General features: G+C 43.2%; 1 protein-coding gene across 4 annotated transcripts in view; it reads left to right on the top strand.

The window, feature by feature from the left end:
- The first annotated feature begins 138 nt into the window (after nt 1–138).
- The window catches only part of LOC309700306 (plakophilin-4-like), a 79863-nt gene continuing 64601 nt past the window's right edge, over nt 139–15400 (top strand). Inside the window, exons 1-2 of one of the 4 annotated variants that reach the window (XM_082523815.1) lie at nt 139–1279; nt 2076–2261. In XM_082523815.1, the coding sequence (XP_082379941.1) occupies nt 2136–2261 (126 nt within the window). In that variant the 5' untranslated portion in view covers nt 139–1279; nt 2076–2135. Of the gene's footprint in view, nt 1280–1421; nt 1519–2064; nt 2262–15400 lie in introns of those variants that run through there. The other 3 variants (XM_082523813.1, XM_082523814.1, XM_082523816.1) reach the window with 3 other exon arrangements.

The raw sequence follows: 15400 nt of genomic DNA, 5'->3' as shown, positions 1-15400 counted from the left end.
GATGAGTGAAGGTGTGTTCATGTTTAAGCTTTAAAACAAAATGAAATTTGTAGTAGCTTTAAAAAAAAACAACAACTTTAAAACAATATTTTCTTTATTTTTAGTCTCTTCAAAACTCTCCAGGTCACCTTACATTAGTGTAATTTAGAAGCATATACATAATTAAATAAAATAAAAGCACAAAATCTTAGTCTGATAAGATTATAGCATACATAGCATATGCGTTTAAACAGATATACAACCACAAAATCTCCTAATCAATTGTAAATTTGCTCCACTACAGTTGTAACATGATGTCTGAAAGTTAAAACATTTCAGCTAAAAAAGCAAAACCTGCTACCAGCAAACCGGAAATGAAGAGCAAGCTTACCAGGGCTGTGTGACAGGAGAAGTCTGGAAAAAGTGTTAGAAGTCACAGGAGTTCATGGTAAGTTTCAAAATATGTTAACTTGATTGCAGCTATCAGTTGTATGCCCCATCCTGCTAGCTGTTAGGGACAAGTACTGGTGGGTTTCCACTGCCACTGTAGTCAGCTAACACGGGGCAAAATGTCATCAAAATATGTGTATTAAAATACTCGGATTAAAAAAAATCTCTTAATATTTCATCTGTATTGATTTGAATTCAGTGGTTTAATAGTTTAATTGTTTTATTATCCTGGCGTAAAAGGGCTTTCATAAAATAATTTCCATAAGTTATCCTGAAGTGCTTCATAAACTTTACTATTAAATTTACCGTTGGGAGTCCCATAATGACCACTCAGGCCCACGGAGGTTTGTGTAGGGGAGAAAACACACTCACACGCGCGCACGCGGGCTGCATCCCTCCTCTCCAGCGGGGTGTTTGCACGGAGCTTCCGCGCATCTGCACGGCTGCAGCTGCTGCAGCAACGCATGCACCGGTGGGGCATCGGTGACCGCTGATCGATTATCGTATCGGAAAGCAATTCGTAGCCGCATGGTGACGTCACGCCGCTGATCGGTAATAGTGGCTGGGCGGGTTGATTGGTGGGTGGGTGGCTGGGTGCCGCGCGGACGCCAGGGGTGGATGAGTGCACCGAAACCCCACAGCAGGTGAAAAAGAAAAAGAAGAGGAGAGGAGGGGGGAAACACATAATTGCAGGAGGAGCGAGAGGACGTGCACGGGGACTGTTTGTTTATTTTGACGTCGGCGCGTGGGAAATGTAGTAGCTGTCACGGCCGTCCGCAGGTGGAGGATGGATGTGTAACAGGACGGATCAAGCCAGCTGTGGCCTGCTTCTGACAGCAACATCTGGCCGGTGAGTCCTCACTGACAGCCGCTTGCCAGGCAGGAGGGCGGGCAGCGCAGCTCTGCGTGCCCGAACAAGAGAGGCAGGCTCGGATTGACACAGCCGCGCTCCCCGGTCTCCGGTCCGGTGAGTCGGTGTGACCTCGTCCTTGGCTGCCGGATGGTGGATGAGTGATTGATGTGTGACAGTCAGGCTGGTGTGCAGATGTGATCAAGGCTCTTCGCTTATCGCCCAGAAAAGAAACGGGGGTAAAAAATAAATAAATAAATAAATAAATAAATAAAAGGAAAAAAGGATCCTGAACGTGACATGTTGTTAAATGCCTCCCGTGCAGCTTGCATGCACACCTTCAAATGCAATCCATAACATTTACACTACTGCAACTGTAAATTGTGAAGACATTTGCAGTCACCTGCGGCACAGAAGGGTTAAATCCCCGCTGAAATGCCTCACAATTCCATGGAGATTAAAGCATATATAAGGGAAAGCACTCTAATCTCATCAGTGAGCCTCATTATGAATCCCTACAGAGGCTGATACTGTAGGTGCATAAAAAGAAAAGCACACCATGAGCCTCCATAGGGGTGTTGTAGTGATACCATAAGGTCACTATAAAATCAGTATGAGTGTCTGCAGGGATATTAGGGAGGTTTATAAAAACCAGTGTGAATCCCTGCAGGGTTATTATAGAGGGTGCTCCCCTGTAAACTCACCCTGTGACACGCTCAGTGGCTGTGACAGTGATTTTCTGGTCATTGTGCCTCCTCCTTGTCCACATCCTGACCGACTTGTAGTCCTCCTGCAGGGTCAGAGAGGGCGCCTCAGCAGCCAGCCGGCTCTGGACTACAGCGGGCAGGTAGAGGCGATGGAGGAGGGTGACACAGAGGGGGAAGGGCCCATGGTGGCCAGAGAGGGACCGAGTGGTCACAGCCACCCTACAGACTCCAGCGGCACCACCACCACCAACCTCCTGGCTTCTGTCAAAGAGCAGGTAGGCGGCAGAAGATGCTGCAGTCACACCCTTGTTCGTGTGTGCTCCTCATTTTCCCACATTATTCCCACGCCTTTCACTCTCCATTAACTCATCAGTGACTGACTTTGGCTTTACGCTGCCAGTTCTGAGGCTGCATTCACACTGACAGTCTCTGTGTTTTTAATGGAGCTCATACCTTATCTTCTTTCGCTGTTTCTTTGCATTAGACCTGCTTGAAGATCTCTGCACAGAGGCACTCGCTTAGGAAGATCCATGCATGCTTTGTGGTTGTTTTGCATATGTTTTTGTTTTTGAGTCATGTAGTATAACTCTCTGTGGTTATTTTATGTCTGTTTATGATCATTTTACATCCCACTGTGATATTTTTGTGTTTTTATTGGTTATTTAGTTTCTCTTCAAGCTAATTTTCATCTCATCTGTTTTGTGGTAGGCTGCTTATCTTTGATGGTTTTTCTTGCCTCCTTTATAGCTTTTTGTGGGCATTTCCTGCCTCCCTATGGCTATTTTAAATCCTATTTTGGTTGTTTGGGATGTGCTAATTTTTTGTTCATTTGTTGTTGTTTTGTGTGCTTCTGGGGCATGTAACTTCTCTTTGTAGTCACTTTGTATCTCTTTTGGATAATTTGGTGTCTCTCTTGCACTATTTTGCGTCCCACTGTGTCTGTGGGTTTAGCTTGCCTTTCTTCAAGGTCTGTTTGCATCCCCTTGAGGATATTTTCTGACTCTTGAGATATTTCATACTCCTACATGGTTATTTCATGGTCTTGTGTGTCTCGTTGTGGTCATTTTGTGTCCCATTGTGGTTGTTTTGGATCCCTTTGTGGTCATTTTTTAAATCTCTGGAGCCATTTCACATCCCTTTGTTTTTGGAGCTTTTTGTTTTGTATTCATTTAGAACAGGTTCCTCTGTCTTGCTTTATGTTTCTTTTATCTATTTCGGGGACATTTTGCTTCTCTAACATTCTTTTGTTTCCTATTGTGGTTCTTGGAATTTATTTATTTATTGTGTTCATCTTTAGCACGTTAAAGTTGTTTTGTGTCACTTAGTGGTCTCTTTCTACCTGTTGTTGTTATGTTGTTTAGTTGTCTTTTATTTTGTTGTTTTGTTGTTGAGTCCTCCTTGTGCCATTTTGCTTTCCATTGTAGTCATTTTGCATTTCTTTCGTTTCTCTTTCTCTTTGATTTTGCTTCTTATTGGGCTTCTTTGTTTTTTTACCTCTCTGGTTTCTTTTGTGTTTTGGGGGCATTTTGCTTAACATTGAGGTCATCTTCTATCCTTTTGTATTTGTATTGCATTTTTGGGGGGCATTTTTTATTCTCATTGCGGCCCTTTTGCATCTGTTTATATTAATTTTGTATCTCTGGTATTATTTTGTATCCCTTTTCTCTGCTGTGGTTTTGTGTCCCTGGATATTTTTCCATCCCTCTGTAGAATCATGTGTACCTATTCACTATCCTTTATTGTCATTTTGTGTTTATATGCATCATTTTGTATCCTTTTCTCTACATTTTCCTTTCCTTTATAGTCACATTGTGTCTTTGTTTTTCTTCTTTTATTTTTCATTTTACTTCCCTTCTGTGGTGGTTTTGTCGTTTGCTGCTCTCTGAAGTCATTTATATCTGATTGTGGTTGTTCTTGTCTCTTTGGGCTAACTGTAACACCATTTGTGTTCATTTGGCATTTATGTCCTTAAGATCATCTTACATCTTTTTTGTATTTACTTTGCCTCCTCTTTCTGATCATTATACATCCTTTCGTAGTTGTTTTGGGAGGATGGTCAGATTGTATGAGGGGACACTACACCACTAGCCATCCCTCTGGTCCTGCCCCTTCTCACAGGATAAATGAAGTCTGCGATTCACCCAAATTTACTGAGCAAATCCAGAGGATTATCTGCAGATGAGACTGAAATGTAATGGGTCTCCATGCTGAGCCTCATGAATTTGCACCCAGAATTCTATTAAAACTCTCATTAATAAATTTCCACTATCAGCCTTCTGTGATGCTCTGCCCTTAAAAGGATGGGGGGGGAAAACATATTTAAAAAAGATTTACTCACACAGGAGTAGATGTATAAACATTATTTTGATGGGGTTTTTTTTATTATGAAGATTATAGACATGGCAGATTTGCACAAGATTAAGAGCAAAGACAACTGCTGCAGTTATTACAGATCGCTTGAGGTCACCTGGTGATATTTATCCAATGTAAACAGGCCTTTATACGAACTGACAGCGATGTTATGAAAGTGTGTTTTTGTACCTGTTTCCTTTGCTTGCTTTCCACACATTTCAGATAGTGTTTTGTCTTTTGTCATTCCTTTTATATTCCACTGCAGTATTTCACTGTTTTTGTCCTTGTCATTATCATTCCTACTGCTGCCCTGCCAGTGTGACTAAACCTATCTCTGGTTAAATGCTGTAAAATTTAATTAAAAGCTCAGGAACATTCAGATATTCAAATTGATGGGTTGAATGCTGATATCAGCTGACCTCTGTTTTTCTAACACAAACGTCTTTCTGCTGACACTCGCTGAACAAACATGAGATCAGGGAGAGCGTTACAACACAGAGACACATGTGAACACAGCCTCCGTCTGTCTCCCTTCCCTGCTGTTATTTTTGTGGTGATTTCTGTCCAGTCGACACAGGAGTCTGTCTGTTGTCCTGCTTTGAATTATTCCTGGACTGTGGCCATGTTCTCAACTTAGTCCCCGAGTGTGTGTGACGCCGAATGAGGCAGGCTGCTATTTAAAGGCTTATGATGTCCAAGAAAAGAGAATCAGCTCTCACTTTTAATCTGCCGTTTCTGTGTCGCTGCAGATTGTGGCTAAATCTCTACTGATGTGAATTTGGGGGAAAAGGTTGTTTCCAGCTGCTTTTGGTGTTCGTAGAACGCAGCAGGAGCAGCTTTGTCACCCCTCAATCACTCTTGGTGCTTTAAAAAGCTCTGCTTGAGCTTCATGTTGCAGATGTCGCCTGTGTTGTTTTCATTTCTTGTTGATTAATGTCTACAGCGGGTCCCCCCACGATGAAAAAAAACTTAAGGTTGGAATTGAAAAAGTTGGATGAAGAGTCAGTACAAGATCAATACTAAACACAACAGTTTCAAAGGAGTTTGTGAAGTAGTCACGACTTGTAAGACATTGATTCGTTTTTGTGGACGTGAATCTTCCATTTTTTTTGCGTCCTAGAAAACAACTTTTTTAATCAGACCGCTCTAATGTCTGCTCATTCATGTCCACGTTCATGAAATGCACATTTTCCATTTTCAAAACTGAAAAATTCCACATTTAGAGGCTGAAGCAGTTGATTTTTCTACTCACACAAGAGAGATCACAACATTCTCCCTTCTCTTCTTCTTGATTAGGCAAAACTGTTTAGATTTCTTCTTATTTTTCTTCTTCTTGCTCCCTTTAGGGGTCACCAGAGCAGATCATCTGCCTCCATCTCACTATCTCTATCATCCTCCTCTGTCACACCAAGCCTCTGCATGTCTTCCTTTACTACATCCATGAATCTTCTCTCCGGGCTTTCTTTTTTCCTTTTGCTCAGCGGTTCCACATTCAGCGTCCTAGATCACAACACACTTTAAATATCATAAGAAATGTGAGTTGGAGGGTGTAGCTGCAACCCAGCACGCTTAGTGAAGAAACCCTTATACGATGTGAGAATCTGATCAAGCTGTTTGTCAGAGGGAAAGTGTGATTTTTAGGACACTCGAGCCAAACTTTAGCTGGCGTAATGTTAGCTTATAGCTGGATGTTGTTGTCGTTTAGCCGGCTTGTTGTCAGCTGTCCGGAGACGGGAGGGTCACATCTCTAATCTGCTGACAATAAGTTTCCTTCTTTGGCTCTCGGAGGAGGCGGACGCACTTTTTCTCCTCTCCCTTATCTTCCCTGCTTATGTCCTTGTCTAGTCTCGTGGGTTTTTTTGTATTTTCCCTGGAATATTCTCTCACAGTCTGTTCTCTAAAACCTAAAAGAGGAATTATGGATTGGATCAACTGATCCCTAAATGCAATTGACACCCCTTTCTCAACGAGAAGTTTGGGCTCGGGTGAGCCTGAGTGCTGAAGATATCTACCTATTCGGAACCATGGTAACAGGGTTCTGGCTGATCGGAGCTGGCTTGGCCCTGACTTATCGAAGAATTAAGGAAGCGGAACCGGCTGTTCAAACTCCCACAAGGCTGCCCGCTGGGATTGGAACGATGGGAGAGGCGTGAGTTTCTCAAAATGGGCTCATTGAGTCAACACGGATAAGATCTTGGAGAGGCTACGGCTGCTGTGAATACTCAGAATAAGATCTCTGACTGCAGACTGGATACATCTCGGAAGGGCTAGCCTGGAATAACATCTCTGGGCGCAAAATTGGATGACATCTCGGGGAGGCACGCTGCCGTGAGTTCTCAGAAATTGGCTCCTTGAGCACAAGAAATGACAACATCACAGAACGCAAGTATGGCGAAGCTCGCGGCTCTCCAACGGGAGATTGAGAGACCAGTGTTGGACTGTAGAACTGCTTTGAAATTCATATGAGCTGTTCGCACTAAAGTAAAAAATACCATCACTTCATGCGGATACCTCTTCGGCGCCAGCTGCAAGGCCGGAGCTGAACAAAACACCCTGATAACAACTGTGTTTAGTCTGTTCCTTCCCATTCCATGCAAGGCCACCTGGGTTGGCTGGAAGACTGTTTACTTAGCCTGGCAGGGCGAAGGACACTGTCTCAGCTGAACTATGGACACGCACACATATACATATACTGATACTGATAAGCACTCACCGACGCATCACCCTCCTTACCCCGGATCCAACGCCACCTCCAATGCTTACCTCCCCTCTGATGTGGACATCGGGTCAGTTGGAGGCGCAGTCGAAAGATTGCAGCGGTCCCAGATCAGATGTACACACTGGAACTCTTTCCCATGTTGCTTGTCTTTGTTTATTGTGCTATAGTGTGTTGATATCTGTGCATTCCTGTATTATCCTTTTGTGTTACACATTTCGATGTTTTTTTCCTCGCTACCTAGCCTGACCTGTCTCCTCAATGTGATGTTTGTGTATTGTATGTACGGTCGGCAAGGTCTGTCATCTCGGTTGTGGGCAAAAGACCTGCAACTGACAAATAAAGGCTATCTCATCTCATCATCTCATCTCTAAGTGTGACGATATCATTAATAAATAAGCACGCTTACGCTCTTTTTTTGTATGTTAGGGCTCTGAGGCCTGAGCTGAGGTAGAAGAGGATGACATTTTATCAACATGGTGGCCAAGTCGCTTACCTTCTCATTTTTTGCTTCTTTGGTGAAGGGGATCCCATCTCGAATGATAAAACTTCATGAATGCAAATTAAATTTGCATCTGTACCTGTGAGCTCTCTTTAGCTCTCTTCTTCTCCACTATTGGTACGCTACGTATTGGGCTAATCTCTGTCCAAATATAGAAAACGTGATTAGGCAGAACACCAATGTCCGTCTCAGCCACTGTTTTCAAGATGGCGGGGTAACACAGCAGCTTCCACAAAAGCCTGCTGCTCCTGTGTGTTTTCAATTGATTCTAATTTTATGAGAGCTCATCAGTTTGTTGGAAGACGTAATTACACACTAATCAGTGTAAATTCATAAATTCATTTTTTCTATTAAATAAACTAAAAAAACAACTAACTGCACCCTTAAACTGTTCAGTAGCAACTTTAGCTCTTATTTTCCAGATGTGAGTGTTAATGATCCTCATAACTAACCAGCAGAGCCGTCTTTCACTGCCCAACATTGTTTCCTTAAAGAGTCCGTGCATCACAGATTCAGCGTTAAACCCACACTGGCCATTTTCTGACATGTTGAAGTTGTTCTGTAGCGTTGGAGAGTTTTGTTCTCATCACCATGAGTCATCGGACATGTTTTTGTAGTAACATAGCAGCTCCATTGAACCCCAGTACTGACAGGAAACCTGCTGACTCAAACACTGTCTGATATAATCGCATATATATAATCTTTTTCTCCTTCCATGTTCTCGATAAGCTTACGTGCCGCTGTAGTTTTAAACCTTTGCATTATTGCCCGCCAGGTTTTTTTTCTGTGTTATTAACCAGAAACCAATCTTCAAATTATGATGCACCATTTTTTAGCTATGTTTCATGTGTCATGGGCTGCAAAGCATTTGCTCTACAACCTTAAGGTCAGCATTTTCTTTTTCTTTTTAAATCTCATCCCCCACATCTGAATCCAGCTTCCCTGCCAGCTGCTCAGATCTTTAAACCGTCTACCAAAGGTGACTCTGGGTAGTTATTGCGCTGCAGAGCTTGTTAGAAGGTATTGTTGTGGGTATATTCCTGCAGGCACCAGCGAGGTGATGAAATAGGATCCAATAAGGCTGCTCTCAGTAACTGATCTGTGTCCTTAAGGGTTAAGTGAAGGGCAGCTGGACTTCCTCAGCTCTGATTGAAAGGGGGAAGTCGAAGGCCTTTTTTCTTTGTCAGGTTGATTATGTATTCTTTAGGTCACGTTGGGGTCACATTAAAGATGGTGTTGAAGCAGCCTATAACCTTGTGAGGAGTTAAGATGAGACATTAATGGGATCATATTCATAGCAGTGATGTTATTGATTTAAAGGTACTTTTTTATTCTCTGTGTTGGAAAATGCAGCCGTGCACACAGGTGGAAACAGAACGAAGAGGCTTTCATGTGAATCAGGTGTAACACCACCACTACACTGACACTGATAAACTGACAAGCATGAGTCCTGTGGATTGGATCGTATGGAAGCTAATTAAAAAAATTTAATGAATTGTGTAATGATAAAAAGATTTCAGGACCCATTAATGACATATTATTACATACACGATATCTTTAGTGTCATTTGTCTACATCCAAAATAGTTTGACTGTCCTCAATAGAAGTCCTGCAACATCTGAAATAAATTGACCCAGATGTTTTCTTCTGATATTCTTACTCTTGTAGGCACGGTTACCATTAGTATGCAAAAAAATTGAGAAATTTCATGTGCGTTTAGCTTTTAGAGCCAAATGCAAGATGCTGGGTAGGTAAAATTAAAAAAATAACTTTTTATTGGTTTCTCCAAGAATCCAGAAGTACAGCAAGTCCACGAAGAAACAAAACATGAATCTGCAAAAGTAGCAAGAAGAAGAATGTGAGGTTAATTCTTAGGGAGCAAACTAAAGATCTGACAAAGACAAAAGGGAAACATGAGACTGTGCACGGTCTAAGGAAACAGGAGCAGGTGGAGACGGTCAAACACGGGTGAAACTAATGAGGGCGGGCAGATGGTCACGCAGGAAGGAAAGAAACAAAAGCAAGAAGACACATGATGAGACAAACCTACAAAGGCTAATAACTAACACTAAACACGACAGAGACGGTGCACAGTGGAAACATCAAACCAACCAATATAACAGCAATGTTGGGCATTTGTCTTCCGTTGTTCGAAGTTATGTCACATCTGCTGCTGCTGGGTTGAAGACGTGAGCGTACAGTGATCATGTTGATCTGTGCAGAGACTCTCTGATAGGGAGTTGCTGCAGCAGCTGGAGAAAAGTGTCTTTTTTCTAACGTGGAGGTTTTGGCTTAATGGTGACCCGTGTCTTTCAGAAGAACACCACAGCGAGTACCCTCTCCCTCAGCATGTGGTTACTTAGTGACATTGCTATGGTGATGTCCTTGCTTGTGCACAATACGACCAACGTGGTGACCATAACTGACTCTCGATGCGAGGCTCGTCAGTTCTGTTGGTCGACTTTGTCGTTGTCCAGTTGTCCTACGATCCTGTCTAAGTCGTGACCCAATGGGGCAATCTTGACTTTAATAAAAGCTCACGAAGACCCTGCCACACAAATGGCAACATCACCATGCATGCTAGACAGTAATGCTGAAGGTGTGTAAGGGGTCATAACAAAGCCTCACCTCTAACTCTGAAGGAAATGTTTCTACAGTCCAAACTCAACCAGACTTTACAGCTAAATAACCAAAACTTCAATTAATCGAACGTCTTGTGTGTCAGTAACCGTGAGACTAGCTGTAAAGTATCTTTTGTGTTGTCTGTTGTGCCTCAGGATAATTGGAAATAAGTGCACTTCCGCAGGTCCTTGTTTACCAGTGGCTTTGTAATATCCTGTAAGAGCATAGCATCCCTGGCTCACTTTCATCTGGAGTTTATTTGTTCAACCTTTCAACTCACAAGGTTTTCATTATTCAAAGGTAAACTTGAAACACTGATTTGCTGAGTGACATTGGAGCAACAATTGCCACAAGAAGCAACACTGAAGTCTTTGAGCCCCAACATTGTGGAGAAGGTCAGAAAATGGGTAGAAATATTGTGTGTCTTTGACACCCGAGGCTGCTTTTTTCACTTTATCTCCTTCCAACACCTTTTACAGACTTAGCAGCAGTAGTCACAGAAACCAGGAAAAGGATCCTTTGTGTGTTTAATATGAGCTCTTTGTGAAAAGTTCACATGAGCTGTGAAAACCGTCAAACAAAACTTCACATTATTCTGCAGTTTAGGTTTTACCACCCACAAGAGCAGAAGAGGTTCACCAGGGGAGCCAATGAGTATGAGGCTATGAAGATTTTATGGAAAAGGTTACACAAACACACTCAATGTGTCTTCTGATTAGACGGCATATGTTGATGTGAGAAATGGATAATTAGCAGCTAACAAATTAGAAAGATTCCCCCTGCAACATTCAGGACGACTGCAGCCTAAACTTGGGTGTTGCTGGAGAGCGAACGTTCATTGTGTAGCTCGTCTCAGGCTGTTGAAAAGTCTGCGACCAGAAAATATAATCAACTTGCTTCACTCTTCTCAGCGTTGGCATGCAGGCAGCAGTGCTGCTGAAGCATCAAATCTACCGCCTGCAGTTCCTCCACAGAAATGTCAAATTAGACGTGCTAAATAGAGCACATCAGTTATTGCCTTCCATTGTGTTTAGGCCCTGATGCCTTTCCACTTTGCTCTCATTTAGCCCATTAAAAGTAGCAGAGTGATAGATGTGAGCAGGGAAATGCCAGACCTGCAAAAGTGGCAACTTGTGAAACCCAAAACTGCCCCGGTGTGTGTCTGTGTGTGCATTTTAATTTTGTCACTTCTTCAGCAAACATGGTGAGACTGATCAGATGTTGAGACAACAGCCTGCAGCAAAGTTGCTCCAAAATGAAAGATGAGACTTCTGTAGCTCCTATCGGCATCAACAAAGAAACAGACTCCCTGATATCAAATCCAGAGAGTCTGCAGATCTGCTGTAATGTACATTTGTAATAAGCAAAAGTGCTGCGCTGTGAGATCTTGTACTTGTTTGGGTTGAGACTGAAGCTGCAGAAGCTCTGGAAATAGTGCTATTTTCGCATTTACATTGTACTGAAACTCCCATATACATTTCACAAAATGTCATGCTTTACTTAACATCATACAAATAAATAGAAACATGGGCTTCTAAATATTAAAGCTCCAATCAGTGTTAAGTAGCAGAGCACAGTAGCATCTCCGCTAACCCAACTGTGGTTCGAGAGAAGTCGTGTCTTTAGAATAGAATAGAATAGAATAGAATTCAACTTTATTGTCATTGCACATGCACAGGTACAGGGCAACGAAATGCAGTTTGCATCCATCCAGAAGTGCTTTAGTGATATATATATATTACAATATATATTAGCAATAATATAGATACAGAAATGGGTCTATTATGGTATGTTATAATGTACACGGTATGAAGTATGTTGTGAATATTCTATAACTATAAGTATGTACAGGCTGTAGTGAGTACAAGCTATGTAAATTCAAATTCAAATTCAAATTTTTATTTGTCACGTACACAGTCATACACAGTACGATATGTAGTGAAATGCTTGGACAACTGCTCGTGACCTAAAGAAAACAAAAAAGGAAAAGGCTATGAAAAAGATAGGAAATAAATATGAAAAATTAAAAAGGGTAAATTTAACTAGGAAGGAATAAAATATAAATTAAGGTTAAAAATGAAATAACTGTACAACACAAATTAGAATGAAGGGTAAATTTAACTGGGAAGAATAAGATAAAATATATAAATTAAAGTTGAAAATAAAATAACTGTACAACAAAATACACAATACACAATATAGAACTATATAAGAATGTATGAAGAAATCCAAATATAAATAAATATATACACAATAACAGCAGCTGTACAAGTATTAACCGGAAATGAAGAATATAGTGACCAGTGTTGTGCAAAACCAAAGTCCAGAAAGTCCAGTGTGTGTGTAAGAACCATATGTGTGGGTCAGTACTGTGTGGTGGTGTGATTGAGAGACCGTATCGCCTGCGGGAAGAAGCTCCTCCTCAGTCTCTCTGTGTTGGTCTTCAGGGAGCGGAATCGCTTTCCTGACCTCAGCAGAGAGAACAGTCTGTTGTTGGGATGGCTGAGGTCCTTCACGATCTTCCTGGCCTTGGTCCAGCACCGCCTGCTGTAGATTGAGTGCAGGTCAGGGAGCTCGGAGCGGATGGTGCGCTCAGCTGACCGCACAACCCTCTGTAGAGCTCGTCTGTCCTGCATGGTGCTGTTCCCGAACCAGGTTAAGATGTTTCCCGCCAGGATGCTCTCTATGGTGCACGAGTAAAAGTTCCTGAGCACCTTGGAGGGCAGTTGGAAGTCTCTCAAGCGTCTTAGGTGGTAGAGACGCTGTCGGGCCTTTTTCACCACGGTGTTGATGTGACAGGACCATGACAGGTCCTGCGTGATGTGAACTCCGAGGTATTTGAAGCTGTCCACTCTCTCCACTGGGCACTCGTTGATGACGGGGGTCTGGTAGTTCCTCTCCTGCTTAGTGCTGAAGTCCACTATCAGCTCCTTTGTCTTACTGACGTTTAGAAGGAGGTTGTTCCTCTGGCACCAGTTCTCCAGATTCCTAATCTCCTTCAGGTAGGCCGTCTTGTTGTTATCAGAGATCAGGCCCACCACGACGGTGTCGTCAGCAAACTTGATGATGGTGGTGGAGCTGGTAGTGGCCACACAGTCATATGTGTACAAAGAGTACAGCAGGGGGCTCAGAACACACCCCTGGGGGGCTCCAGTGCTGAGAGTGGTGGAGGCTGAGACATGTCCGCCCATCCTTACTGCCTGTGGTCTGCCAGTTAGGAAGTTGGAGATCCACTGACACATAGATGAGCTGAGTCCCAGATGCTCCAGCTTGGTGGTGAGTGTGGAGGGAATTATGGTGTTAAATGCAGAGCTGTAGTCTATGAAGAGCATTTTAACATAATTCCCCCTTCTAGTGTCCAAGTGAGTGAGTGATGTGTGGAGGAGATGAGAGATGGCATCGTCTGTGGAACGATTTGGACGGTAAGCGAACTGTAGTGGGTCCAGTGTGTCTGGTAGTGAAGAAATGATGAAGTCTCTGACCAGGCGTTCAAAGCACTTCATCACTACTGAGGTGAGGGCTACAGGGCGATAGTCATTGAGAGAAGCAGGGTGGGGTTTCTTCGGGACAGGAACAATGATGGACTCTTTGAAGCATGTGGGGATCACCAACTGAGATAAAGAGATGTTGAATATCTCAGTGAACACAGGAGCTAGCTGGTATGCGCAGTCTCTTAGGATACGACCTGGGATGCCGTCTGGTCCTGCTGCTTTCCTGGTGTTCACTCTCTTGAAGGCTCTCCTTACTTCATGCTCGGAGATGACGAGCACGTTTCCGGTGCTGGCAGTATCTTCCTGTCTGCAGCCGTTAGCGCCGCTAACACTAGCATTGTTGGAGACCTTAGCTGCAGCCTCGAAGCGAGCATAGAAGGTACAGGCTATGAACAGGATATAAATATGAAAAACTATACAGAATATGAAATAAATAACTTTACAGAATTTGAGATACACAGCTATACAGAAATGGGAACTATGCAAGTTGTAAACAGTTGTAGGATTAAAGATTATCGAATGTACAGAATGATTATTTACACAGAGCTATACAGTAGTGCAGTTAAGATAAGTGAGATATGTGGATAATTTCTACAGAGGCTATATAAAGTGCTAGTGGTTGTGAGTGGTGGTTCAGTCCATGTTATTATTGTGTGTTTGAGGGTACAGTTGTCCATTGTGTGTGTGTATGTTCAGTTCATGTGTTAACGTGGGTCAGATGTCAGGAGGCAGAGTTCAGGAGTCTGACAACTGTGGGGAAGAAGCTGTTCCGGTACCTGGTGGTCTTAGTCCGGAGGCTCCTGTGGCGCCTCCCAGAGGGCAGGAGGGTGAAGAGTCCATGTGATGGGTGACTGGGGTCTCTGATGATTTTCCCAGCCCTTTTCAGACACCGCTTCCTGTAGATGTCTTTTATGGCAAGAAGTGGTGCTCCGGCGATGCGCTGGGCAGTTTTCACAACCCTCTGCAACGCCTTCCGGTCCGAGGCAGAGCAGTTCCCGTACCAGACTGTTATACAGTTGGTCAGGATGCTCTCGATGGTGCAACGATAGAAGTTCACCAGGATGTCTGAGGACAGGTGGTTCTTGCTCAGAGTCCTCAAGAAGAAGAGGCGCTGGTGAGCCTTCTTGACCAGCTTGGAGCAGTTGGTCGTCCAGGTGAGATCCTCGGAGATGTGGACTCCCAGGAACTTGAAGCTGCTCACACGCTCCACAGCCGTCCCCTTAATGTGGATGGGTGGATGTGGGTCAGCATTCCTCCTGTAGTCCACAATGAGCTCCTTAGTCTTCTCGGTGTTAAGCAGCAGGTTGTTTGTGTCGCACCACTCAGCCAGACGATCCACCTCCTCCCTGTAGACGGCCTCATCGTTGTCACTGATGAGGCCAATCACCGTGGTGTCATCTGCAAACTTAATGATGGTGTTGGAATCATCAGCAGGTCTGCAGTCGTGGGTGAAGAGGGAGTAGAGGAAAGGGCTCATCACACAGCCTTGTGGTACACCGGTGTTCATCGTGATAACTCATGATAACTCGTGATAACTTTAACTGCCTCACTGCACGTTCAAAAATGTTTCTAAAATCAAAAAACTGAAGAAAGTTTTCAATAACAAGTCAAAAATAACTGTATCAATTCTGACTTTATGTATTGCTATATAGCCAGATTTTAGCAGTTTGCTGGTCTGGAGCATTCAGGTGTGTGTTAACACAATGTTACAGTCTTCTCAGGAGTGGATGT

This window comes from Aulonocara stuartgranti, assembly GCF_965226115.1.
Source record: "Aulonocara stuartgranti genome assembly, chromosome: 23".
Classification (NCBI taxonomy): Eukaryota; Metazoa; Chordata; class Actinopteri; order Cichliformes; family Cichlidae; genus Aulonocara; species Aulonocara stuartgranti.
This window is presented reverse-complemented; position numbering and strand designations above follow the sequence as displayed.